Source organism: Adiantum capillus-veneris, chromosome 29 (assembly GCF_014529385.1).
Source record: "Adiantum capillus-veneris isolate H3 chromosome 29, ASM1452938v2, whole genome shotgun sequence".
NCBI classification, from domain to species: Eukaryota; Viridiplantae; Streptophyta; class Polypodiopsida; order Polypodiales; family Pteridaceae; genus Adiantum; species Adiantum capillus-veneris.
Genome location: NC_140959.1, coordinates 31,177,678 through 31,203,267, shown reverse-complemented (window position 1 = coordinate 31,203,267; position 25,590 = coordinate 31,177,678). Strand labels below are relative to the sequence as shown.

The window sequence follows — 25,590 nt, the reverse complement described above, 5'->3', positions numbered from 1 at the left end:
ACAAGAAATCTTGTTAAATCATACTATACCTGTTATGAATTAGCCTTTAGCTAATTCGGTACCTGTATGAAATCATTCCAAGTGAAAGGAGTCTGTCCTTGTAACAACAGTGTATTCCACCACTAACTTGCATTTTTTTTTTCAGAAAAGTGGCAGCTTTCTTGACTTTAAATGCTCCTTCCAACAAATGCTTTGTCAAACTGTTCGAGGAAAGAGAAAACCTTTGTCCTCTCATCAAAGCCATTGAATGTGTCAATGGACTCACTGATCATCTTCTTTGTATGGCTTTAGCTTATCCATTGACTCCAAATTGTCAAAAGAGACAGTTTGCATAATGGGTACACCTGTGGGAGCCATCTGTACTCCCTGGCCAGTAACATGTTGATGTCCAGGTGTCATATTCACTGATGGGATTGAAAAACCAGCCATACCCAAGTTGCCTTGTGACACCCCAAACTGACCTTGTGTGCCCTGAAATCTTGGATGCAAACCAATGTTTGCATACATGGGGTTGGGCACCATGCCTTGCATACCCCTAAACACTGTTCTTGGCATGCCAAAACTGCCTTGAACTTGATGTGCTATTGATGAAGATTGTATAAACTCCATAAATCTTGGATTCTCCATCGATTGCTTGAACATGGTCACAGCAGTAACGACCTGCAAAGCTTTCTCTGCTTGGCCTAAACTCTCGCCAATTTCATGTGCAGTTGGAATAGGCTGTCTATCCTCTGAAGAGGAACCCTCTTCCTTGTTGCCATTCATCCTGTATCCAAAGAAAGACTCGTAACCTTTCTCACCTGTATCCAAAGAAAGACTCTCGTAGCCTTTCTCACCTATAAATCCAAAGAAAGACTCGTAGCCTTTCTCACCTGTATCCAAAGAAAGACTCTCGTAGCCTTTCTCACCTGTAAATCCACTTGATCTACTTTTAAACTCTCTGTGTTTTCAAGGTCATCCCAAACTCTCTCTGTCTTTAACCCAAACTGACCAAGGCTCACTTTTTGAGGAAAAAGTGATTTAATCCCGTTGATGGAACCATGTAACCGGCCTGTTCGCTTCAAAAAGGACGGTAGACTTCACTTCAAACCTTGATTTAGCTTTCACCCATTATTAGTCGTTTATTCTACCTGTGCTATCATGACACAAGAGAGGAGAATGGGATACAGGTTGCTAGATTGCACCTGTATGAGACGACCGACATCAGATTGGCCCCTAAATAGGCGCCCCTTTCGGTATTTTTATTCTTTAAAAGAGGGAATAAAAGTTGTGGTTCCCTACAAGCTACCCCGCACAATCTGGGCTGAATTTCATCTGTTCTGGCCCAATTTCGACAGCATAACTGTACTAGGATCCTTCACAGTCAATATCCCCACGCATTACATGACTTTCCCGACGCATACGGACACTTTGCAAAACCTGGCGAGAATCTGCAGCACGCTGAATTCTCTGTTTTCTGCCCCAAAAATGCGCCAGATCACCTATACAACGGTCCCCTCGCGTCCCCGAACCTCCCGGGGGTATTAGGGTCCGTTTAGGGCCAAAACCCTAAACCTGCAAAAATACACAGCAGGCTGTGATTCATTGTTTCGGGCTCCGTTTCACATGCCGGTCGCATCCGTAGCAAGTCCTCGAGCTCCCACACCTATAGGGCTACTTGCCCTTTGAATCGGACGGGATTTCGCACGTGCAACCTCTCCGAATTTACCTGTACCTGCGGGGGATTAGCCGCTAGCTAATCCAGTACCTCTGCAAGAGGCTCTTGCCTCGGCAATCGCGCATGAACCCACATAATTGTACATGGTCAATGTGATGAGCCCACTAGAGGGGCATAACCATAAAGAATAGGGGAGAGAGAGAGAGCAGTGAGAGGTGTGCAGGTCATGACATCCTGCACCTCACTGTACATAAAAGGGTAAGCCAGCACTCCATTGAAGCTCTCCCACCTGTGACAGCACTCAAAAACGAGCTCACAGCTGAAAATCACGTTTTTACCTTCTCTTTTAGTAGTAAACTGGCCTCAGAGTGCCAAGTGTCACTCATTTGTGCATTTTCCCACTCGGGTCTAAAAATATCTCACCTGCAGCCTCTGTTGACTTGGCCACCAGAGTAACAAAATGATCCCCATGTCAAACTGCACGTAATGACGCGAAGACATTTTTCCGTCCAAAAATAGCAGTCCCTAAAATTTAGGAGTTTCTGCCATTACATTCTTCTAGGTCATCTGACCCTCTTTGTACACTGCAGAGCTTCTAAAAAAGGGTGGCAAGAAACGGTTGGTAGAGGAATCTGTTATGGATGCATGTCAAGAGCAACCATAGTTAAATACCAATCATGATAATTCTATGGTGAAACCAACCAACCCTACAAAACAACATGCAGAAGGAGAGGAAATGCCAAGCAATGTTCCTTTTAAGTGTCACAATGTACTGAAATGTAGCCTATCTAACAAAGGATTCCGCTTTGACTGGCCAATGATCCCAATCACCATAGTCCTTGTCCAACCTTAGTGCTCTTTTGCCCTCAGGCATGGACTCTCTCTGAATAGTTCCACATTGGCTATGCAATGCACGGCAGTTAGATTTCCAGAGGGGTGTTTCCAAAAGGTAAAACAAATGAAATTCACCTAAGAAAGAGAAAATAAACAAAAATGGAATTGCCACTGGCTGGTGACAGCTACGGGTGAATCAGAAAAGGGACCAGCAAAGAAATGGAAAAGACCTTTTCCTCGCAAGTCGGAAGAGCAAAAGAAAGTCCTGAGGTCAGAGAACAAATGCTTTATCTGTGAGCAGCCTGGCCACATTGCTCAAAATTGTCCTCAAAAGAAAAGGCCAACTGATTCTGAAGACAAGGAGGACAGGAAAGGAAAGAGACCCATGGCTGGTCTAGTGTCACCAGGAGGTGTATTTTTCTTGTTGCCTTCCGTAAATAAGTATTAGATATATTTATTTTATTTTTACTTGTTTGTCCCAAAACCCTTGAAAAGGTGCAAGTGGACATTGCATGGCCAATGTGAAACGGCTGCAGCCAAATGGGCTTCTCACATCCGGGATCTAGGTCGGTCAGACAGGGACTGCACGGGCCAGCTAGCACTGAATTCTGATGAGTATGGAAGCTCGTGTGCGCCAAACTGGAATTTGGGCCACTCGTCAAGTCACTGCAACTTTATAAGTTGAAAGGGGCCAATAAATTAACCCACATTGTAGATGTTGGTCAAATGGTAGTCTTCAATGATGGTCAGGAGAACGATAGGGACGCCATGGAAGCATCTCCTAAAATTTAGGGAACTGCTATTTTTGACCGAAAAATGTGTTCGCATCATTAGCTCTGGAATGACAAGGGGAACATTTTATTGCTCTGCTACCAAGTCAACTGACGCACCAGTTGAGATATTTTTAGCAGGGAAAGCCCAAACTCAGAAACTGGGCAACGTGTCAGCCTGTGAGCGATTCTGCCACTCTGGGAGGCAAAAACGAGCTGCATATCAACAAAGGGGGCGCCATTTTCAGCCTCAGGTGGATTGTAGCAGGTACAGAAGCTATGAATGCTTACCTTGCCCTCTATGCACAGTATGGTGACGGGAGTGATGCCCCGCACGCTACATACTGCTCTCTTTCTCCCCTACGTACAATACGTTATGCCCCACTAGTGGGCTTCTCATTTGACCTATGTACAGTTCTGGGGGTTTATGCGCGTTTGCCAAGGCAAGAGCCTTCTGAACAGGAACCGGATTAGCTAATTGCTAATCTCCCACAGGTACGCAAACTTCCATCACGAAAGATTGCGAGTTTGGAGAGTTTTCTCGCGTGAAAACTCGTCCAATTCACAGGGGAACTGTCCCATTGCGTGCGGGAGCCCTTGGGACACGTGTAGGCGTGTTCGCTCCGCTAAAAACGATCCGAAACAGGGAATTACAGCCTGAAGGTTTAGGGTTTCGCACCTAAACTGCAAGGGAACATCGGGGGAGCCTCGTGAGAGCCTTGGGATGCGTGTACAGGCTTTTGGGCTCCCAGCAGTGAAAAACAGAGAATTACAGCCCGCTGAATTTCTGTGACAGCTTGCCAGAAAGCTTCTAGATATCGAGGGAATCCGTCCTAGACAGGTGTTTTTGACCTACAGGGGTTTTTGCGCCGTTATGCTGTCGAAATCCGGTCGAAAACCTGCGTTTTCAGCCCTCACCAGGTTTGGACAGCTTTGTGAAAGCTTGTGCTAAGTGGTCGGATAGTCTACCTTAATTTGAATAAAGAAATACCGAAAGGGGCGCCAGTCTTTGGGGCCTACAGGGTGTCGGTCTCGTGTACGCAGTGACATTCTAGTCGCTGGACGCAACTGTGTTCTCTTCCCTTCTCAGTGCTCTGTGTAAAGTTAACAGGTAATTGAAATGGTACAGCCCTCTACGTTGTACAGGCCGGTTATATGGTTCCATCGACGGGATAGTCACTTTTTCTTCAAAAAGGGCAGCGTGGATTGTTGTGGGTGAAAGCAACACAGAGCTTGTCGATATGGCAGAGAAGAGAGACCAAGTACCTGAAGAGGGATCTTCCTCACATGGCACAAAGAAAATTCCTTCAACTCTTCAAGAAGAGGACAGGTTGTTTAGAACTCAACTGCGTTGTTGCATGGACATGTTTCAGCAGTTGGCTAACAACCCAAGGATGCAGGAATTCTTACAGGCTCCGACACAGGGTTTTCAGCCTCCTACACAGGGCATGACTGAGCCGTTGCAAGAAAAGGAGATTTCCAATGCGCAGAGGACTCATGATGCTCGAGGGAAAGCCCATGTGGTTGAGCAACTAGCGGTGTCCAATGATCCAAAGCAACTTGCTTTAGCTGGACAGGAACCGTTTGTGAATGGTCAAGGGAGCAATGAACAGGCTATGCGTCAGACCCTTCCATTACCTAATACTTATCCTGGTTATTTTGGAGGTGGTTCAGTGTTTCAAGCTATGGCTGGACCTTCCACAGTTTATATGCCAGGGAATGTGTTCGGGACAATGCAAACAGGCATGGGTAACCCTATGTACGCGAACATGGGTGTCCAACCAGGTTTTCAGGGTGCCTACGGCCAGTTTCGAGTGCCTGGAACACAATTTGGTATGGCTGGTTTTTCGCAGCCATACGTACAAAATGCAGATATGATAGGGAAAACAGTTGATGCGAGTGCTGGAATGAACACTCATGGAGCACCACTGTTACAGGCACCTGTTTATGATAATGTGGCTCCTTTGAGTCAGCCTAAGGATTACAAGGAAGGTGGGCAGAGAGTGAAGTTTGAAACTTTCAGAGGAACTGAGGACCAATTAAAGGCTTTGACCTTCATACAGCGGTTCGATGCAACTTATGCTGGAGGCAACTTCACGGAATCTTCAAAGATACGCAAGGCTGCCACTTTCTTGAAAGGGAATGCACTTCAATGGTGGACCGCATTGTTGAACCAGGGTCAAGCCCCAACAACATGGGTCCAATTCAAACAACTTTTTGCGCCTGCATGGTTGACAAACACTTTTGAAGTGGATGTAATGACGGAATGGCACGAGTTGAATGCTAAACAGTGTGCGGATCTGGAAGAGTACAATAAACGGTTTTGGGCCGCACTGTTGCCAGTCACCTCTTACAGGTTTGTGCCTTTGTCAGAACAAATTGAGAAGTACTGTTGCGGATTGCCCAAGAAAATCAGGGACTACTGCACAAAGACTACTGTCATGAATATGTTTCAATTGATAGAGAATGCAAGAGTGGCCAGCAATCTGTCGAAAGGAGATTCCGATGGATTTAATAGCCACAAGAAAGGGTCCCAAGGCAAACAGTTTTCAGCCAAGGGCAATGTTGCAGCAAAGCCTTCTGAGTCTCCTGCAACGAAGCCCTCCACTGAAGAAGCTGATACGTCCAAGAAGCAGTCTAAATCTTCTTCGGAACGAGGACAAGGACAAAAAAGGCATTTTTCTGGCAAAACTTTTCAAGAAAGGAAAGCTCTTAGGGAGGCCAAGAAATGCTACATTTGTGAACAAGAAGGACACTTTGCAAATGAGTGCCCACAGAAGAAGTCACAGGATAAGGATGACAAGTCAGACCATAAAGGGAAGAAGCCAAAGCCGAGTGCAGGACTTGTTCCAGATTTGGTTGGAGATCAGCCAAACACAGATGCCACGGAGCTGTGCAGAGCTTGGGGCAAAGTTAGAGACCAGACAGTGCTGGTTTTCTTTGATCCAGGAGCCCGTGCAAATTTCATATCACCAGAATTGGCATCAAAGTTGGGCATTCGTGCAGAGGAGATGGGTATGACAGGCGAAGCAGGTTTGGCATGCCCAGGACATTCAGAGCCTGTTACTCCCATTCTGGGAAAGCTTCGTCTGCACATTCAGAGCTATGTGGATGCGGAAGAATTTCATAATATGCCGCTTGAGGGCTGTGATGTGTTATTGGGTATCCCATGGTGTTACAGGTTGCATGCTATGGTGGATACTTACAACAAAAAGATTACCCTTGTACATAGAGGAAAGACTCATGTCCTTGATGTAAAGCTTAAAGGCAAGTCTGTTCCAGTTGTTTCTGCTTCTGCTATTTCATCTGTAATAAAGAATCATCTTTCTGCGTACTTGATCTTTGCAAAAGAAGTACCTCAAGTTGTATCTAATTTGTCTACCTTAGATAAAGACAAGTCAACTTTTTTGAGTGGTTTCAGTGATTGTTTTTCGGACTCTTTGCCAGGGGAGTTACCTCCTGAGAGACCTAAGGATCATACTATAGATCTTGTGCCAGGTTCTAGTCCACCGAATAGACCACCATACAGGGTTAGTGCAGCCCAACAGAAAGAGATTATGGGTCAGGTCAACGAGCTTTTAGAGAAGGGGCTGATTCAGCCCAGTTCATCCCCTTTTTGTTCGCATGTACTCTTAGTGCAGAAGAAGGATGGTTCATGGCACATGTGCATTGACTATCGCGCCTTGAATAAGAATACCATCAAGAACAGGTTCCCCATACCGAGGATAGATGACATTCTTGATCGGCTTGAGGGAGCGTCATTGTTTACAAGAATAGACCTAAAGAGCGGGTATCATCAGATACGCATTAGACCAGAAGATGTCCATAAGACTGCGTTCAGGACAACATTTGGTCTCTATTGAGTTTCTTGTCATGCCATTTGGTCTCACAAATGCTCCTGCCACATTTAATAGAATGATGGACAGAATTTTTAGACCACATAGAAACTTCGTGGGTACCTTCTTTGATGACATGATTGTCTACTCAAAGTCTGAAGAGGAGCATAGGGATCACTTGACTGCAGTTTTCAATGAGTTACGTAAGAACAGGCTACTCATTAATGCGAAGAAGAGTGAATTCTTTTTGCAAGAGATTCACTTCCTTGGGCACATTGTTTCAAAGGATGGGGTACGCATGGATCCCGCTAAAGTGGAAGCAATTAGGTCATGGCCAGACTTGAAGTCCGTACATGACATTCGAAGCTTTCTAGGCTTATGTTCCTATTACAGGAGGTTCATCCGAAATTTTGCTGAGATTGCTTCTCCACTCCATGCACTGCAAGGAAAAGGAGTTACTTTCAAGTGGACAGCCAAGGAAATTTTAGCGTTCAAACACATGAAAGAGAAGCTGACTTCAGATCCGGTAATTATTTTGCCAGATCTTTCTAAACCTTTTGTGGTTCAATGTGATGCGTGTGGCCATAGTCTTGGTGCAGTTTTAATGCAGAATGGCCGAGTGGTCGCATATGAGAGCAGAATTCTGTTGAAGACTGAAAGGAACTTGCAAGTCTATAAGAAAGAATTGCTGGCAGTAATTCATGCCCTCACTAGTTGGAAACACTATTTGCTAGGGGCTGATTTTGTTGTCCAAACGGATCATCAAACCTAGCGATATTTTCTTACACAGACAAAGTTGTCTGAGAAGCACATGCGATGGGCAAACACCTTGTCAATGTTCCATTTTCAGATTGTGCATGTGCAAGGGAAAAAGAACGTGGTGGCTGATGCGTTGTCACGAAAGCCCCAAATTTCAGCAGTGTCAATTCCGTATCATTGTGAACTAGACGAAATGAAGACACAATATGCTGAAGATTCAGATTTTGCAAGGATCTATGACCAGCTTGTTGATGGGCAACATCATGAGCACTATATGCTTAAGAATGACTTTCTCATGATGCATGGAAAGTTATGCGTTACTAAACAGTTACGGCCAAAGATTTTGATGGAAAGTCATGCTCCACCTTATGCTGGGCATCGTGGAATTGATGCGACAGTGAAAGGGGTTGAGGCATTCTTCTATTGGCCAGCTTTGCGTCAAGATGTTGACACATTTTTAAGATCATGCTTAGTATGCCAAAAAGTCAAATTTGACAGACAAGAGCAACCGGGATTGTTGCAGCCATTGCCGATCCCTGATAGGCCATGGGAAAGTATAGCAATGGACTTTATCTTTGATCTTCCAAGGACGCAAACAAGAAATGATGGGATTTGGACTATCATTTGTAGGTTCAGTAAGCAGGCCCATTTCATTCCTGTTAGGAAGAAGATAAAGCCAGAACACATGGTCAAGATATTCATGAGCAATATCTTTAAATATCATGGGATGCCTCAGTCAATTGTCAGTGACAGGGATCCACGTATGACGAGTCTTTTCTGGAAGGCATTGTTTGAGAACACGGGCACTACGCTCAAGTTCTCTTCTTCGTTTCATCCGCAAACTGATGGACAGTCAGAAGAGGCAAATTCTATTGTCTTGGACCTACTCAAATGTTATGTCTCAGAGCACAAGGCAACTTGGGAACACCATCTCCCATTGGTTGAATATGCTTACAATAACACTGTGCATACGTCAACAGGTAAGGCACCATTTGAGATAGTGAAAGGAGGAAAGAAAGTCCCGCCCATTTTGCAGACTAAAGACAAGATATTTGAGGCAGACAAGTATGTGCAAGATATGGATGAAACATACAGGAAGATAAAGATTGCTCTTGAGAAGACTCGGGCTAAGCAAAAGAAAGTTGCTGATCGTCACCGTCGTGAACTTGTATTTTCACTTGGTGATTGGGTACTTTTGCGCTTTGAAAAGGTCAGGTTAAGGAAAAGGAAAGGCATGGAACGCTTGTTTCCTAAGCTCAGTATGCGATATTATGGTCCTTTTCAGATTTCAGAAAAGATCAGCGATGTAGCTTACAGGTTAAAGCTACCAGAAGGCTGGAAAATACATAATGCTTTTCATGTCAGCCTTCTAAGGCCCTACAAAGCTACCAGAAGGCTGGAAAATACATAATGCTTTTCATGTCAGCCTTCTAAGGCCCTTTGTTGGTGATGTGCTAGAGAATATGCTTAATGAGGAACAACCCGAAGTGGAAGAATTGGATGAAATCCTTGTTCCTGAACAGATATTGGCACATAAAGAAAGAAAGGTTAGAGGAAAAGTTGCAAGACGCTATTTGGTGAAGTTCAAGAACTATCCATCGTTAGATGCCAAATGCATGGAAGAGTCTAAATTGGTTGATTCACCTCAGCTATTGCAATTGTATCTTGAGGCCTTTCAGATGGAACCCACAGTGACTTGATGCAGCCTTTTTGGAGCAAGGCAAGAGCATGGTTCATGATGCTCAAGAGAGTAGTTAAGCAATTGTATCTACTCTTTCCATACAGAATTTAGCTAGAGAAGTTTGTGCTCAAGAGTACACTAGAAGACTTCTATGCTTGATATATGTGTCGTAGCCAGGTTGGTGGGATTGTTTAATCGTCCAACGCTACATTTCCGGAAGCATGTATATCTTGGATTCCCATCATAGAATATATGTGATATTAGGAGATATCTGCATGTATTACTGGCATGTAAGAGAGGTCGCTTGCAGTATTTCAAGGGTGGGGTGTGTCACCAGGAGGTGTATTTTTTCTGTTGCCTTCCGTAAATAAGTATTAGATATATTTATTTTATTTTTACTTGTTTGTCCCAAAACCCTTGAAAGGTACAAGTGGACATTGCATGGCCAGTGTGAAACGGCTGCAACCAAATGGGTTTCTCACATCTGGAATCTAGGTCGGTCAGACAGGGACTGCCCGGGCCAGTTAGCACTGAATTCTGATGAGTATGGAAGCTCATGTGCCAAACTGGAATTTGGGCCACTCGTCAAGTCACTGCAACTTTATAAGTTGAAAGGGGCCAATAAATTAACCCACATTGTAGATGTTGGTCAAATGGTAGTCTTCAATGATGGTCAGGAGACCGATAGGGACGCCATGGAAGCATCTCCTAAAATTTAGGGAACTCCTATTTTTGACCGGAAAATGTGTTCGCGTCATTAGCTCTGGAATGACAAGGGGAACATTTTATTGCTCTGCTGCCAAGTCAACTAACGCACCAGTTGAGATATTTTTAGCAGGGAAAGCCCAAACTCGGAAACTGGGCAACGTGTCAGCCTGTGAGCGATTCTGCCACTCTGGGAGGCAAAAACGAGCTGCATATCAACAAAGGGGGCGCCATTTTCAGCCTCAGGTGGATTGTAGCAAGTACAGAAGTTATGGAATGCTTACCTTGCCCTCTATGCACAGTATGGTGACGGGAGTGATGCCCCGCACGCTACATACTGCTCTCTTTCTCCCCTACGTACAGTACGTTATGCCCCACTAGTGGGCTTCTCATTTGACCTATGTACAGTTCTGGGGGTTTATGCGCGTTTGCCAAGGCAAGAGCCTTCTAAACAGGAACCGGATTAGCTAATTGCTAATCCCCCACAGGTACGCACAGTTCCATCACGAAAGATTGCGAGTTTGGAGAGTTTTCTCACGTGAAAACTCGTCCAATTCACAGGGGAACTGTCCCATTGCGTGCGGGAGCCCTTGGGACACGTGTAGGCGTGTTCGCTCCACTAAAAACGATCCGAAACAAGGAATTACAGCCTGCAGGTTTAGGGTTTCGCACCTAGATTGCAAGGGAACATTGGGGGAGCCTCGTGAGAGCCTTGGGATGCGTGTACAGGCTTTTGGGCTCCCAGCAGTGAAAAACAGAGAATTACAGCCCGCTGAATTTCTGTGACAGCTCACCAGAAAGCTTCCAGATATCGAGGGAATCCGTCCTAGACAGGTGTTTTTGACCTACAGGGGTTTTTGCGCCGTTATGCTGTCGAAATCCGGTCGAAAACCTGCGTTTTCAGCCCTCGCCAGGTTTGGACAGCTTTGTGAAAGCTTGTGCTAAGTGGTCGGATCGTCTACCTTAATTTGAATAAAGAAATACCGAAAGGGGCACCAGTCTCTGGGGCCTACAGGGTGTCGGTCTCGTGTGCGCAGTGACATTCTAGTCGCTGGACGCAACTGTGTTCTCTTCCCTTCTCAGTGCTCTGTGTAAAGTTGACAGGTAATTGAAATAGTACCGCCCTCTACGTTGTACGGGCCGGTTATATCTAGTGCCAGATATGGTGAGCGACAAGCCAAATTCATATGCAAGTGAGCTTTGCAGAGCATGGGGAAAGGTCAGGGATCAAACAGTGCTCATCTTCTTTGATCCAGGTGCCAAAGCCAACTTCATTTCCGTAGAATATGCTTCAAAGTTGGGAATCAGACCTGAAGAGATGGGGTATACAGCAGAGGCAGGTTTGGCATGTCCTGGCCATACAGAGGCTGTGACACCCATCATTGGAAAGTTGCGCCTACATATCCAGTCCTATGTGGATGCTGAAGAATTTTACATCATGCCACTAGATGGATGTGATGTGTTGCTAGGCATTCCTTGGTTGTATCGTGTACAGGGAATCATGGATGCCTACAACAAAAAGATCACTGTACAGAGCAGGGGAAAGACTCACATTCTGGATGTAAAGCTTAAAGGGGAGTCTATTCCCACTGTATCAGCTTCTGCTATTACTTCTGTAATGAAAAAGCATCTTTCTGCGTACTTGATTTTTGCACGTGAAGTGTCACATTGTGATGAATCAAATTTATCTGTGTTAGATAAAGAAAGGTCAATGTTTTTACAACAGTAAAGTGACTGTTTTTCCGATTCATTACTGTCTCAATTACCGCCAGAGAGACCAGAGGACCATGCGATAGATTTGGTGCCAGGCAGTAGTCCACCAAATAGGCCTTCGTACAGGGTTAGTGCGGCTCAGCAGAAAGAGATAATGAGCCAAGTACAGGAGCTGTTAGAAAAGGGGCTGATTCAGCCCAATTCATCTCCATTCTGTTCTCTAGTGCTGTTGGTGCTCATGGCGTATGTGCATCGACTACCATGCACTGAACAAGAATACCATCAAGAATAGGTTCCCTATACCTAGAATTGATGATATTCTAGACAAATTAGGAGCAGCAACTATGTTTAGCAGGATAGATCTAAAGAGTGGGTACCCATCAGATCCGCATTAGATCAAAGGATGTGCACAAGACTGCTTTTAGAACGACGTTTGGCCTTTACGAATTTTTAGTGATGCCCTTTGGTCTCACAAATGCTCCTGCTACGTTCAATAGGATGATGGACAGAATTTTCCGTCCACACCAACAGTTTGTTGGTACATTCTTTGACGACATGATAGTCTACTCAAAGAATGAAGAGGAGCATAGGCATCACTTGGCCATTGTGTTCAAAGAGCTACGCAGCCATCGGTTGCTCATCAATGCAAAGAAAAGTGAATTTTTTCTGGAGGAGATTCACTTTCTGGGACACATTGTCTCAAAGGATGGTGTCAGAATGGATCCTGCTAAAGTTGAAGCGATCAAGTCATGGCCAGATTTGAAGGCGGTGCACCATGTCCGAAGCTTCTTGGGACTATGCTCCTGTTACAAAAGGTTTATCCGAAATTTCGTTGAGATTGCTTCAGTCACCTTCAGATGGACACAAAAAGAGATTTCAGCTTTTAATCTCTTAAAGGAAAAGATGACTTCAGATCCAGTCATTGTCTTGCCAGATCTTAGGAAGTCAGTTGTGGTCCAGTGTGACGCCTGCGGTAGTAGCATTGGTGCAGTGCTAATGCAAGATGGCAGGGTAGTAGCCTATGAGAGTAGAATCTTGCAAGGGCCAGAAAAGACCATGCAAGTCTATGAAAAAGAACTGCAGGCCATGATTCATGCGCTCTTAAGTTGGAAACATTACCTACTAGGTACAGTTTATGAGGGAACAGTATGCAAATGATGAAGATTTTGCAAGGGTCTTCGAGCAACTAATGGATGGACAACGTCATGAACACTATCTCCTCAAAGATTGCTTCATGATGATGCATGGCAGATTGTGTATCACAAACCCATTGCGACGCAAAGTTATGGAAGAGAGTCATGTCACACCGTATGCAGGGCATCGTGGTATCGATGCTACAGTTAAAGCGGTTGAGACATTCTTCTACTGGCCTACATTGAGAAGAGATGTGGATGCCTTTGTGCGAGAATGCCTAATATGCCAGAAGGTCAAGTTTGACAGGCAAAAGGCACCAGGGTTATTGCAACCACTACCTATTCCAGATAAACCATGGGAAAGTATTGCTATGGATTTTATCTTTGATCTTCCGAGAACGCAGACAGGAAACGATGGTATTTGGACCATCATTTGCAAATTCAGCAAGAAGGCTCATTTTATTCCTATCAGGAAGAAGATAAAGCCAGATCAGATGGCACGCTTGTTTATGAGCAATATTTTCAAGTATCATGGCATGTCACAGTCGATTGTTAGCGATCGTGATCCACGCATGACAAGTTTGTTCTGGAGAGGCTTGTTTGAGAATATGGGCACAACGCTCAAATTCTCTTCATCATTTCATCCTCAAACAGATGGACAGTCAGAAGAGGTAAATTCTACTGTCCTAGATCTGCTGAAGTGTTATGTGTCAGAGCATAAAGGAAAGTGGGAGCAGTATTTGCCATTGGTGGAGTATGCATACAATAATACAGTGCATTCATCAACTGACAAGGCACCTTCTGAGATAGTTAAAGGTGGCAAGAAAGTTACTCCCATACTGCATACAAAGGACAAGATATTTGAAGCAGATAAGTATGTTCAGGACATGGATGAAATGTACAAGAAGGTCAAAGTGGCCTTGGAAAAGACTCAGGCAAAGCAAAAGAAAGCAGCTGATCGTCACCGTTGTGAAGTGGTATTTTCACTTGGTGATTGGGTGCTTCTACGCTTTGAAAAGGCAAGGTTAATATAACAAATTGCTGACGTGTCGAAGCCTAAAGAATGGAGCCAACTTACAGATGCCGACCGAGGGGCCTAAACCCTAAGAAGAACAAGCAACAAAAGAAGTGTCACAGAGTGAGGACGTGGTTGCCCGAGTGCAGAAAACCCTAACCCTAATTTCTGCCAAAAACCCTAATTCTGAAAACCCTAACCCTAATTTCTGTCAAAAACCCTAATTTTGAAAACCCTAAAACCTGCAAACCCTAATTTCTGCCAAAAACCCTAACCCTAAGGCAACAAACAAATTCCGAAAATTGCACTGACATGATGACGAGGCAAGCTGTACGAATTTCCGCGTTTTGCGCTGGCTGATGACGTGGCAGGCTGTACAGATTTTCGTAAATTGCGCTGGCAGCTTTTAGCATTGCTTTTTGGACCAAAAGCTTCTGAAAACTTTTTATGCTTTTTGGACCAGAAGCTTCTGAGTTTGAAAGCTTTTCATATAAACTGCTTTTCAGGCCAAGGGCCTTTAAATACGAGGCTAGGGCTCATTCTCTGGCATGCTTCCTAGAGAAGGTGCAGAGTATGGAGTACCGGCTTGTACTTTGATGATGCAATATAAAGAAATACCGAAAGGGGCGCCAAGGTTTGGGCCAATACTCTCTGGGGTGGAATTCCGCCACTCCGTGTCGCGTGTCGTCTCTCTCTCTCAGAGTTCTCTTGTTATTGAAGTGCTAAAAGTCTGCTCAGTTTGTTCTTTTCTATTGGCACGTGGTGCCCGCCTTGTGACAGTTAAAGAAGATGAAGGGCAAGGAAAGACTGTTTCCAAAGCTCAGCATGCCTTACTATGGGCCTTTTTAAGTATGCGACATAATTAGTGATGTTGCATATAGGCTGAAATTGCCTGAGAGTTGGAAGATTCACAATGCGTTTCATGTGAGTCTTCTCAGACCCTATGTGGGTGATGTGCCAGAAGATATGCCAGCTGAAGATCAGTGGAAGTCGAGGAACTTGACGAGATCTTGATCCCGGAACAGATTTTGGCACATAAAGAAAGAAAAGTGAAAGGCAAGGTTGCTAGGCGTTACTTGGTGAAGTTCAGAAACTATCCACCAATGGATGCTACGTGGATGGAAGAAGGTGAACTTGTAGAGTCACCAACTGTGTTATCACTTTACCTTGAAGCCTTTGATTTGCAACCTACCTTGACCCCTTGAGTTTCAAAGCTACATGGATTGTCAGTGTGACAATGGCTTCTGAAAGAAATTATGTACACGTTATTTAAAGTGAGCTCAAATGAAGTACATGTTACATGAATCTTAGAGCTGTACAGATTGTCAGTTTGGCAATTGCTCTTATGGAATGTCCAAAAGTTTGGTTAGTGCTATAGAAGTGAGTATTTCTTGTCAGTTTGTCAAGGATACAGTAATTGCTTCTATTAAAGAGTACATGTGTAACTGCATTCTTAAACTGTCGGTTTGGGTATGCTCGAAAGTGTTACTGGATCCAACGTGGACTAAAAGACAGTGGCAAAATGCGTAGCTACCATTTTGTCATTGGAAAGTTATTGACTCAAAGCAATGGCAGAGTGCGAAGCTACCACTATGTCATTGGGACAGGGTTCACACATAGGCAATACATGTATCAACGAGGTGTTGAATACACCAGGGTTCACAATGAGCATGTATGTGTCGTACATGTGTCGACAGGTGTGCACACCCGGGTGTTGATTGTGAGCATGTACGACATAGATGCAAACGAGGACGTTTGAGATTTTAAGAGGGGGGTATGTCACCAGCATGTGACTACTATCTATCCTTTTTGTTGATTTCTTTGTTATTATTTATTCATTTTCATTTTTTAGAAACACCCCTCTGGAAATCTAACTGCCCTGCATTGCATAGCTAGTGTGGAACTGTTCAGAGGGAGTCCAAGCCTTAGGGCAAGAGAGCACTAAGATTGGACAAGGACTATGGTTAGCCAAAGTGGGGTCATTGACTAGCCAAAGTGGAATCCTTTGCTACAGAGGCTACATTTCAGTTCTTGGTGTGGCTGTAGTGTACAAAGAGGGTCAGATGACCTAGAAAGATACAATGGCAGTATCTCCTAAAATTTAGGGAACTGTTATTTTGGACCTGAAAATGGGTTCGCGTCATTACCTCCGGAATGACAAGGGGAACATTCTATTACTCTACCGTGAAGTCAACTAAGCAACCGGTCGGGAGATTTTTAGGCGGCAACCCCGAAACGGGAAATGGCCTGTAAATGTGCCAAGTGGCACATTTCTGTGCACTTTCCTCATGCATGAAGAAGTGGCACTAATTTTAGAGAAGAGAGGGCTCATTTTCAATTTGTCACAAGTTGAGAGCTATGGAATGCTTCCTTTCCCTCTTATGTACAGTGCGGTGCCAGGAGTGATGCCTTGCACGCTACGCACTGCTCTCTCTCTCCCCTATGGACGTATGTTATGCCCCTCTAGTGGGCTTTTCAATTCAATTGATCAATGTACAGTTGTGTGGGTTCATGCGCGATTGCCGAGGCAAGAGCCTCTTGCACAAGTACTTGATTAGCTAGTGGCTAATCCCCCGCAAATACAGGTGATTCGGAGAGGTTTCACGTGCGAAATCTCGTCCGATTCAAAGGGCAAGTAGCCCTACAGGTGCGGGAGCTTGAGGACTTGCTACGGATGCGACCGGCACGCGAAACGGAGCCCGAAACAGTGAATTACAGCCTGCTGTGTATTTTTGCAGGTTTAGGGTTTTGGCCCTAAACGGACCCTAATACCCCCAGGAGGTTCGGGGACGCGAGGGGACCGCTGTACAGGTGATCTGACGCATTTTCGGGGCAGAAAACAGAGAATTCAGCGTGCTGCAGATTCTCGCCAGGTTTTGCAAAGTGTCTGTATGCGTTGAGAAAGTCATCCAATGTGTGGGGATACTGACTGTGAAGGGTCCTAGTACAGTTATGCTACCGAAATCGGGCCAGAACAGTTGAAATTCAGCCAAGATTGTGCGGGACAGCTTGTAGGGAACCACAGCTTTTATTCCCTCTTTTAAAGAATAAAGAAATATCGAAAGGGGCGCCTGTTTAGGGGCCAATCTGGTGTCGGTCTTCTCATACATGTGCAATCTAGTAACCTATATCCCTTTCCCCTTTGTTGTGTCTTGAAAGTACAGGTAAAGTGGGCGGCAAATTAAATGGGTGAAAGCAAATAAGGTTTAAGTCTAAGGTCTACCGCCCTTTTTGGATTAAACAAGCCGGTTTCAACCACAAGCACTTTATTGAACCAAGCTGAATGTTCTCATGTCTCTGACACACATATTGATGAGTCTCTCATGAAGTGTTATGGTCATGTAAAGGGTCAACGTTTTATCATATTGTTTGATCCAGGCAGTATGCATGATGTGATTAGTGCCTCTTGTTGAGAGAGCCCGCCTAGAGGTTAGTCAGAAATCTCCTCTCAAGGTTTCTGGCTTCGCTCCTAATATGGACTCTCTCATCACACGAAAGAGTGCCTTGATGTGATGTTTACAGTTCAACAAGCTGCTTTCCATCGGAAATTTCTTGTGTCTCCTCTTTCAGGATGTGATATGCTTTTGGGCATAAGATGGTTTCGTGAGCATAACCCTCTCATTGATTGGGAGGCTAACACTCTCACATTAAATGCCAAAATTGACTCCCCCCTCATCATTCGTGCTGAGGAGGGCTTGCATTCTTTGCCTCTCATCTCTCATGTACAGGTAAAGCGTGAATTACGACAAGGAGCGCAAGTGGCATTCATCTATACTGCTCCAGTTTCCCAGAGCATTCAGCCTCCAGCTAAGTATTCAGATTTGTTTACCAAGTTTAAACATCTCTTTTTGCAGGATGATCTTCCACCTCATCTCCCATCCGAGCGGCCGGAGGACCATCGCATCGAGCTTATGGAGGGGGCACAGCCTGTCAATAAGGCTCCCTATCGATTAAACAAGACACAGGAGGAAGAGTTAGAGCGACAACTCACGGAGTTGGTGGCTAGAGGATTCATACGTCCTAGTGAAAGTCCTTTTGCTGCTCCTATTTTGTTTGTTCGCAAGAAGGATGGTTCGTCTCGTTTGTGTGTGGTTCGTCTCGTTTGTGTGTTGATTACAAGGCATTAAACAAGATGACCGTCAAGAACAAGTTTCCGATGCCTCGCATTGAGTATATCCTTGATAGGCTCAATGGGGCAAAGGTTTTTAGCAAGGTCGATCTCAAGAGTGGATACCATCATGTACTGGTATTCAAAGGCGACATCTTCAAAACCGCCTTTCGCACCGAGCAAGGGCAATGGGAGTATACTGTTATGTCTTTTGGATTGACAGGTGCCGTGGGTACATTTAATCGTCTCATGGTAGATTGTTTCGGCGATATGGTCACAATGTATGTGTGCTCATCTTTTTGAATTATATTCTCATTTTTTCTGCATCGTGGGAACAACATGAAAGGGATGTCGAAAGGGTACTAACCTGTTTGGACGAGTGTTAGTTGTACATTGTAGCTAAGAAATATTATTGGCTCTATGTGAAGTTAAGTAATTGAATTAGTAACGCCCTCTACGGAGTACAAGCCAGTTATAGGCTCTCAGTTAACATATAGGTTGAATCCAGCTTAATTTAAGCATATTTTAGGTTTACCAATCCGACCCCGTTCCCATTCCCCCGCCACGAGGACCCCCCGTTCCAGAAACGTTTTGTAGCCCCTTCTTTTGTGTAACTCTGCTTTTTATGTACATTGCATTTTGTGAATGTATTATGTGATCGTTTTTGTGTAGCGGTTCTCCTGGTATGCAAGTTTCTAAGTCTACAAGTGATAATGAGAGAAGATATGTTGTCTGAATAAGGTTGGTAGATATCTCATAAATCTCTGCATGTCTTGAAAATGTCCGGTATGGTTTTTTGACAATGGTACGTATCTCTACGTACTTTAACCTCAAAGCGTTCAATAAGACATACCATACGGACGTATCCATATGGTGCACTACGTTTGGTTCTACCTTGCCTCATCCACAGCCACAGCCACAACCAATCTAACAGACTTGCACGCCAGCATGATACAGATGAAAGGGGTCAATGTAGGTAGACAAGGGCAGGCACAGCCTATCCTTGTTTACAAACGGGTTGTGAGACAGAGGATGGATAAGGCAAAGGAGTTCCCGGACAGATATCCTGAGAAGAGGTTACGAGATCAGGATTGAGGATGTTCCAAAGCAATTGGACAAACAAATAGAGCAAGAGGACCATCACTCAGAGGTAGCTCTAGATCCGACTGAGGTGCCCAAAGATAGGCCAGTTCAACAACCTTTGGATTTCTTGGAGATCCAATCGCAAATGCCCCTTACAACAGGCACTATTAGGGGTGAGCCAGAGAGTGAGTCTCCTCACTCTCCTCAGTTTGATGAGGAGTTTTATTATTCAGCAGGTTTGCATCACTACCAGATGTCCAAATATCCAAGATCTTGCCTCCCATTCATTTCGTGTGGTCCATGGAGATTTCTAGATGTTTCTTTTAAGGAGTGGGCCCTCCGGGTCGAATGTTTTTCCTGCAATTATCAGGAGGATGTCAGATCTTTCTTGTTCCAGAGAAAACCTCCGTGATCAAATTCAAAGTGCGGGTTACATAAGGATATCTTTCCAACGAGGGACCTTGTCTATGATCAAATAGAGGAGGAGAAGAGGATCGAAATCCCCTATCACATGGATATCAGACAGTTTGCAGATTTACTTGAGAGACAATTTAATGACGCCTTAAGGAAGTTGGTTTGGTCACAGAGATGTGCATCTTGGTACCTTCCCTTGGCCTTTGGGGTGGACGACAAATGAGTCCCTTCTTCCTCTCTTACAATATGGTTGTGCTATAGATCTGCATCCTTTTTTGGGGTAAAACATCGAGACATGTTATGTTGGAGGCAGTTTACATTCCCTTCACTTCTACGCGCTCCTATAGGATGTTTCTAACAGCGGATCCTCTATATAAGTCAGGTAGCTAGCACTAGACATTGTGGTTTCGCTACACCGCCCGAGGCAGACGGAACTTTCTGCAAATTTGTGTGGGTTACTTACGGCCAAAGAGCTTCACTACCACTCTCTAATTAGAGTGTCTCATCCCTTGATAAATCCTCTGGTTGGTATGGTATTTCCCAATGATCTCATTGTATATCTTTCACGGTCTTTCCCATATTTCTTGTATATGGACCTTTGGTTAATTTTTACAAGTCACAAGCCCCACTTTTTGCTCACAAAAAAAGAGAGTGAATGTGTGCATGGTGTGAGTCCATATGTGTGTGTGTGTGTGTGTGTGTGTGTGTGTGTGTGTGTGTGTTCGCAAGGCCGGTCTATGTGGTAAGCGGGGCGGTGGATGTGCAGAGTGGTTATATGGTGGAAGGTAGTAGCGATAGCAAGGTGGAAGGTAGTAGCGATAGCAAGAACGATGGGCAGCCAGCAAGTTGCAGTGGCAGCCAGCAACAGGCGGCAAGGATAGGGTGGAGGTGGCGGAAGGAGCAACAACAACAACAGCTAACAACCGCCATGGTATGCGCAACAATCAGCAGCAGAGCAACGGGGGGAAAGGGGGAAATGGGCGAGAGCGTTGCGTATTTGCTTGAGTTACAACAAGAACTCTCTCTCTCTCTCTCTCTCTCTCTCTCTCTCTCTCTCTCTCTCTCTCTCTCTCTCTCTCTCTCTCTCTCTCTCTCTCTCTCTCTCTCTCTCTCTCTCTCTCTCTCTCTCTCTCTCTCTCTCTCCGCATGCACATCTAATGAAGTAATCATGTGTGCACAATAATGATGAGGCTAAGCACAAACAACAGCATTCAAAATAGATTAAAACTCGTCGAACTTGTGCAGTTTGGTGAAAGAACCTCCCTTACTTCTAAATTCCTGACTTTAAAAGAATCACGAGTTTCTGAAATCCTTAAATTGATACCTGTTGACCACGATCACTATGCAGTGTGTGCAATTCCAAAGGTGATTCAAATGATCTGGATTGCTGCGCATGTAGTGCTATCTGTCCCGAGTACCTAGGACTTTCTGAAGAACTTCTTAGTAGCAAACCAGCTTTCTTGGCACTTGGTGAAAGAGGTGGAAGTAAGTTTTTGCTGCGATTATGGGGATCTCCCATAGACAATTTTGAGCCCCTTGACTGTGATGGCTTGGGTATGCTTACTGGTTGGCTTCCTCGATACAAGGTTGGAGGCGAAGGCGAAGGAGAAGGTGAAAAAGGGGGAGAGCAACGACTATCAATGCTGATTGGCTGTGATCTTCGAGTGCTAATTCCTGGGTGCCGATCTGCCAAGGAATGTGGGGAACCGAGCGGTGACAAAGATAAATCCGAGGATGGTTGCTTCTGAGAAAATGGAGAATAGGGTGAGGGAGTGTAGGAGGGAGAGGGAGAGGGATGAAATGGATAAGATGGGGAAGGTGACCTACTTATGCGATAGGATGGGGAAGACGGTGGTTGAAGTGCTGGCTGCATTTGATGTATCCTTCCACTCCAACTATGGCGCCTCCCAAACGCTGAGCATGGAGGTGAATTTTGCAACGATGAAGGTACCGAGATCATGTGCATACCCTGGCCCATGCTCATCCCTCTTGCAGGTAACGAATGAGGCTCTCCTGTAAACCTCTTTAAAGGATCAGTAGAAGGACTACCTACATAATCAGGTATAATGCAGGGTAGAATAGAAGGAACAACTTCCAAAGCAATCACTGCTGTTGTGAGTCGATATTGTACCGACAAGCTCATCCTGCCAAATGCAGTCTCCACTGAAGTAAAGTTATGCTTTGACATGTCTCGACTCTCCCGTTCGGTCAAAGGGGCAGCAGATGATAACACCCTATAGCTGAGAGAGAAATCGCAACAATTTGTTGGAGAGCTTGACATCCTGAACATTCGATATGCAGGCAGAAACCTACACGTGCTGTACAATGACCGAAGCATTACCACAGTCCGCTTGTAAACTGCAGACACTTCGGTTACATGTGCAGGAAGAGGAGCTGCTCCCCTAGATGCACTTTCATCAATTCTGGTCTTTAGAGACCTCAACCACTCCTCCTTCGTATCAATCTGTGCTTCTTGTGTTTCAGCTGGCCCTACCCTGCTTGCATCTCTTCCTGGCGCTGCCTTTGAACCTGATGCTACCTTCAAAGTTGGATTACAACTGAGTGTGCTATTTCTTCTGCCCTGCTCAAATTGCACAGTCCATCTCTCTAAGATGGTTACAGTTGAAAGGCCCTCTGGTTGTGGGCTTCCCTTCGCCCAATGTGAGGGCTCTGATGTTGAAACCTTCGGCATGGCTGATTTCCTCTCGGTAAACTTTGAGTGGTCGAGTAGGATATCAACAATCATAGGATCCGAAAAGCTCCTGCGCCATGGCTCAAAATTTTCCAATGCAGTTGTGCAATCACCCAAAGCCAGATTGAACCATCGATCCCTAGTCTTTGGTCCAGATGTCGAGGACGATGCTGAAGACCCTAAATAATCACTCTCACCTCCAAGAGCAGGTATCCTTGACTCTAAAATAATGTGCAAACTTTTTGCAAAGAATTCCACCACTATTTGTTCTACTTTTGATCTCTCTGGTGCATGGACTGAGGAAGAAGAAGCCATGCTTAATTACTGCAAAAACCACGAAAAGTTAGCATGATGTGCTCCTCGATCTAATGAGTGGTCAAGTGTTTGCATGGTACCTGGGCTTTTGAATGGTGCCCGGGCAGTTCGCCAAAAAAATGGTATTGTTTATTTGGTTAATAAGACTTTGCTAGTCTTCGCAAAAGCATCTAGAGTCCTTATGCCAAAGCCAGCAGATCAGCCCACTATCACACCACCCCTCTGTGCAAAGTTTCATGGCTTACACCAGTAGAGGCTTGAGCCTCTTGCAGAAACTTTTTAATATTTATCCTGAAAATTTGACAGAATATTGCAAGCTTGAAAACCTATGTAACATAAGCAGCAGATCATGACATCCAACCAAAACACTGATTGAGAGGTCATCATAGGTGCATGAGCAGAGGCTACGAATATGGATGCATAAAGGTGAGCTTTTCTAAAGAGTATGATACGCAAAATGAAGCAAATGCACAATCTGGTGCACATGCATAAGGGGGTGTCATGTAAACCCTCTTCATTGTGTGAGAATGATGCATGTGGGTGTAATGTGAACCCAGTTCATTGTGTAAGACTGATGCATGTGAGTGCGAGGAGGATTTTTTTTCAGAAAATAGTACTAAACAGGAAAAGAACCTACAAGCAGCTAGCTAAATGCACAAAAACGCATACCCTTGGTGCCGTACAGAGTTGAGACTAGATGATTGCGTTCTCTTCGAAAGAGCAAAGCAGACCATCTCTTTCTTTTAGGGAATCTAAGAAGAGCACGCACAAATAGAGCCCCCGGAGAGGCCGGAACAGGAAGAGCTTTTCCGGAGCCCAACAAGAAACACTTGGGTCTGCAGAAAAGCCAAGCGAGAGACATAGCAAGATTGACATCAATCATGGGTCTCCACTTGCGGCGTGTGTGTGTGTGTGTGTGTGTGTGTGTGTGTGTGTGAGAGAGAGAGAGAGAGAGAGAGAGAGAGAGAGTGAGAAAGAGAGAGAGCACCTTTATTGTTGGATCTTGGTTGTGAAAGAAAAAGTTGGGCTGAAGAAGCAGTGCCGCATCTTTGTTGGCTCTGTCCTTCGGTGGTCTCTCTTCCAAACAGCTCTCTCTTCTGTCCTCTCTCTCTCTCTCTCCTCTTCGCTGAGACAGTGAAAAGGTTACTTCAAATTAAGCACAATTGCAAAATTATCACGCTTGTCTTCGCTATAAAATAATGGGCATGCTCGACCATGTTTAGAGAGGTGGGTAGAAATGGCACAAGTTGTTTTGCCATCCACTTTATAGTGGGAGTGTTTCACGCTGGGGAGGGGACATTCGAACGTTGTCGACAATTGCCAAAAGAGTTTGAACCTCTTCAACTGTTGCTAGGGCCACATGTACAAGCAACTGCAGGTAGGCATGCGATGGGTTGAGAATTTAACACTTGACATGTGGCTTGTGCAACAATTCAAAATATGTGTGTGCAAATAAAAGTTATTAGCAAGCAACGTGGCGAAAAGAGGAGCAAAATGTTAACAAGGTGGTCTAGCAAAGTCAAAAATGTTAATTTTAACTACAAAATCTAACCATGCATGCACGAGAGAGAGTGTATGGCTTGATCCAAGCGAGTTTGTATGTGTTCTTGTCTTTGAAAAGGATCTAGTCTTTGAAAGGGATGGGTATGAGCAACCTAATTACCACAATACACTTTTGAAGGGATGGAAAGTGGGTATGAGCAACCCAATTGCCACAATACACTTGTGTTGCACAAAAAGAAGTCCATGTGACCAATTGGCAAAGGACAACACTTAGAAGTATTAAAATATGCTAAAAATTGGCATTTCCTTAAGAGACAAGCTTGAAATGTCATTAGGAATTTAGACTATGCACTGTAATACACATTAAGGGTTTGTTTTTGTAAAGTTTGTCTTTGCACAACTCAGAAAGGAGGAAGTCGATGCCGACCATACCATATAGTGAAAGGGCTCTTTGCTACCCAAAATCTATCATCACTCGTACAAAGCATACATACTAACAGCTTCGATATTATATTGCACATGAATCTTTCTGGATTCCTTCCCTGGCTTTCTCTAACGCGCATGGAGTAGCAAAACTCACGACCCTCCTGAAGATTCGAACTTGGACAGATTAGGCATGCGTTTGCTGCGTTAACTACCTGAGCAAGGTACGTTCGGTGCCTCCCAATCGACATCTGTAATTTTATTTTATTTTAACATTCAACCCCCTCCCAAGCCCTCCTCCATCTACAATGCCACCTCTTGCTGAGGGTGACACTGTAGCCTTGTTGCTACGCCTATGCCACATGCGTCGACGACGCTGCCTTTGGTTGCTCCCCTCACGTGTGTGCATCGACGTCTGGTTGCTCGAGGCATCCACGCAAGATTCCATCCGTAGTTTCTTTCTAGAATGGGTAGCACATACTTGGAAGGATCTTATAAATATGTCAAAATCTATCACTAAGTGAGTCTTGTAGAGTAGGTGGCCAAAAAGAGTTTTTCTTGGTTGATTAAGGGGAATATGAGTAGATGTTGTTGAAGCTTTGAGGGAAAAGAGGGGTGGGGGGGCACGTGGTGGAGAGAGAGAGAAGAAGAAGAAGAAGAAGAGAATTTTAACCGTGATAGGAAACTATCCCAAGAGACCTTAAAGATCTTTTCGGGGAGGGAGAGAGAGAGAGAGAGAGAGAGACAAAGAGAGAAGGCTTGCGTCGATCTTGTCTGCGAAATCGAGCCTGGTGCAGCAGCACGCAGTGCAATTCGAACGCGTCGCAGGAGGTGGCATGCAAGCCGAGGTTGATTTTTTGGGCGGTGCAGGGAGATGAGGAGTCAGGGCCGCAGGAAGGGCGTGGAACGCAGAGAGAGCACTCTCTCTCTCTCTCTCTCTCTCTCTCTC

At 44.8% G+C, this 25,590-nt stretch overlaps 1 protein-coding gene across 3 annotated transcripts in view; it reads right to left on the bottom strand.

Annotated features, from left to right (window-relative positions):
* Nucleotides 1-23,859, bottom strand: part of LOC147418996 (Autophagy-related protein 13) — a 68,811-nt gene extending 44,952 nt beyond the window's left edge. Inside the window, exons 1-4 of one of the 3 annotated variants that reach the window (XM_086506161.1) lie at nt 23,704-23,859; nt 23,385-23,551; nt 22,796-23,006; nt 21,033-22,724 (exon numbers count right to left, since the gene is read on the bottom strand). In XM_086506161.1, the coding sequence (XP_086362287.1) occupies nt 21,033-22,715 (1,683 nt within the window). In that variant the 5' untranslated portion in view covers nt 22,716-22,724; nt 22,796-23,006; nt 23,385-23,551; nt 23,704-23,859. Of the gene's footprint in view, nt 1-21,032; nt 22,725-22,795; nt 23,007-23,384; nt 23,661-23,703 lie in introns of those variants that run through there. The other 2 variants (XM_086506162.1, XM_086506160.1) reach the window with 2 other exon arrangements.
* Nucleotides 23,860-25,590: the final 1,731 nt, after the last annotated feature.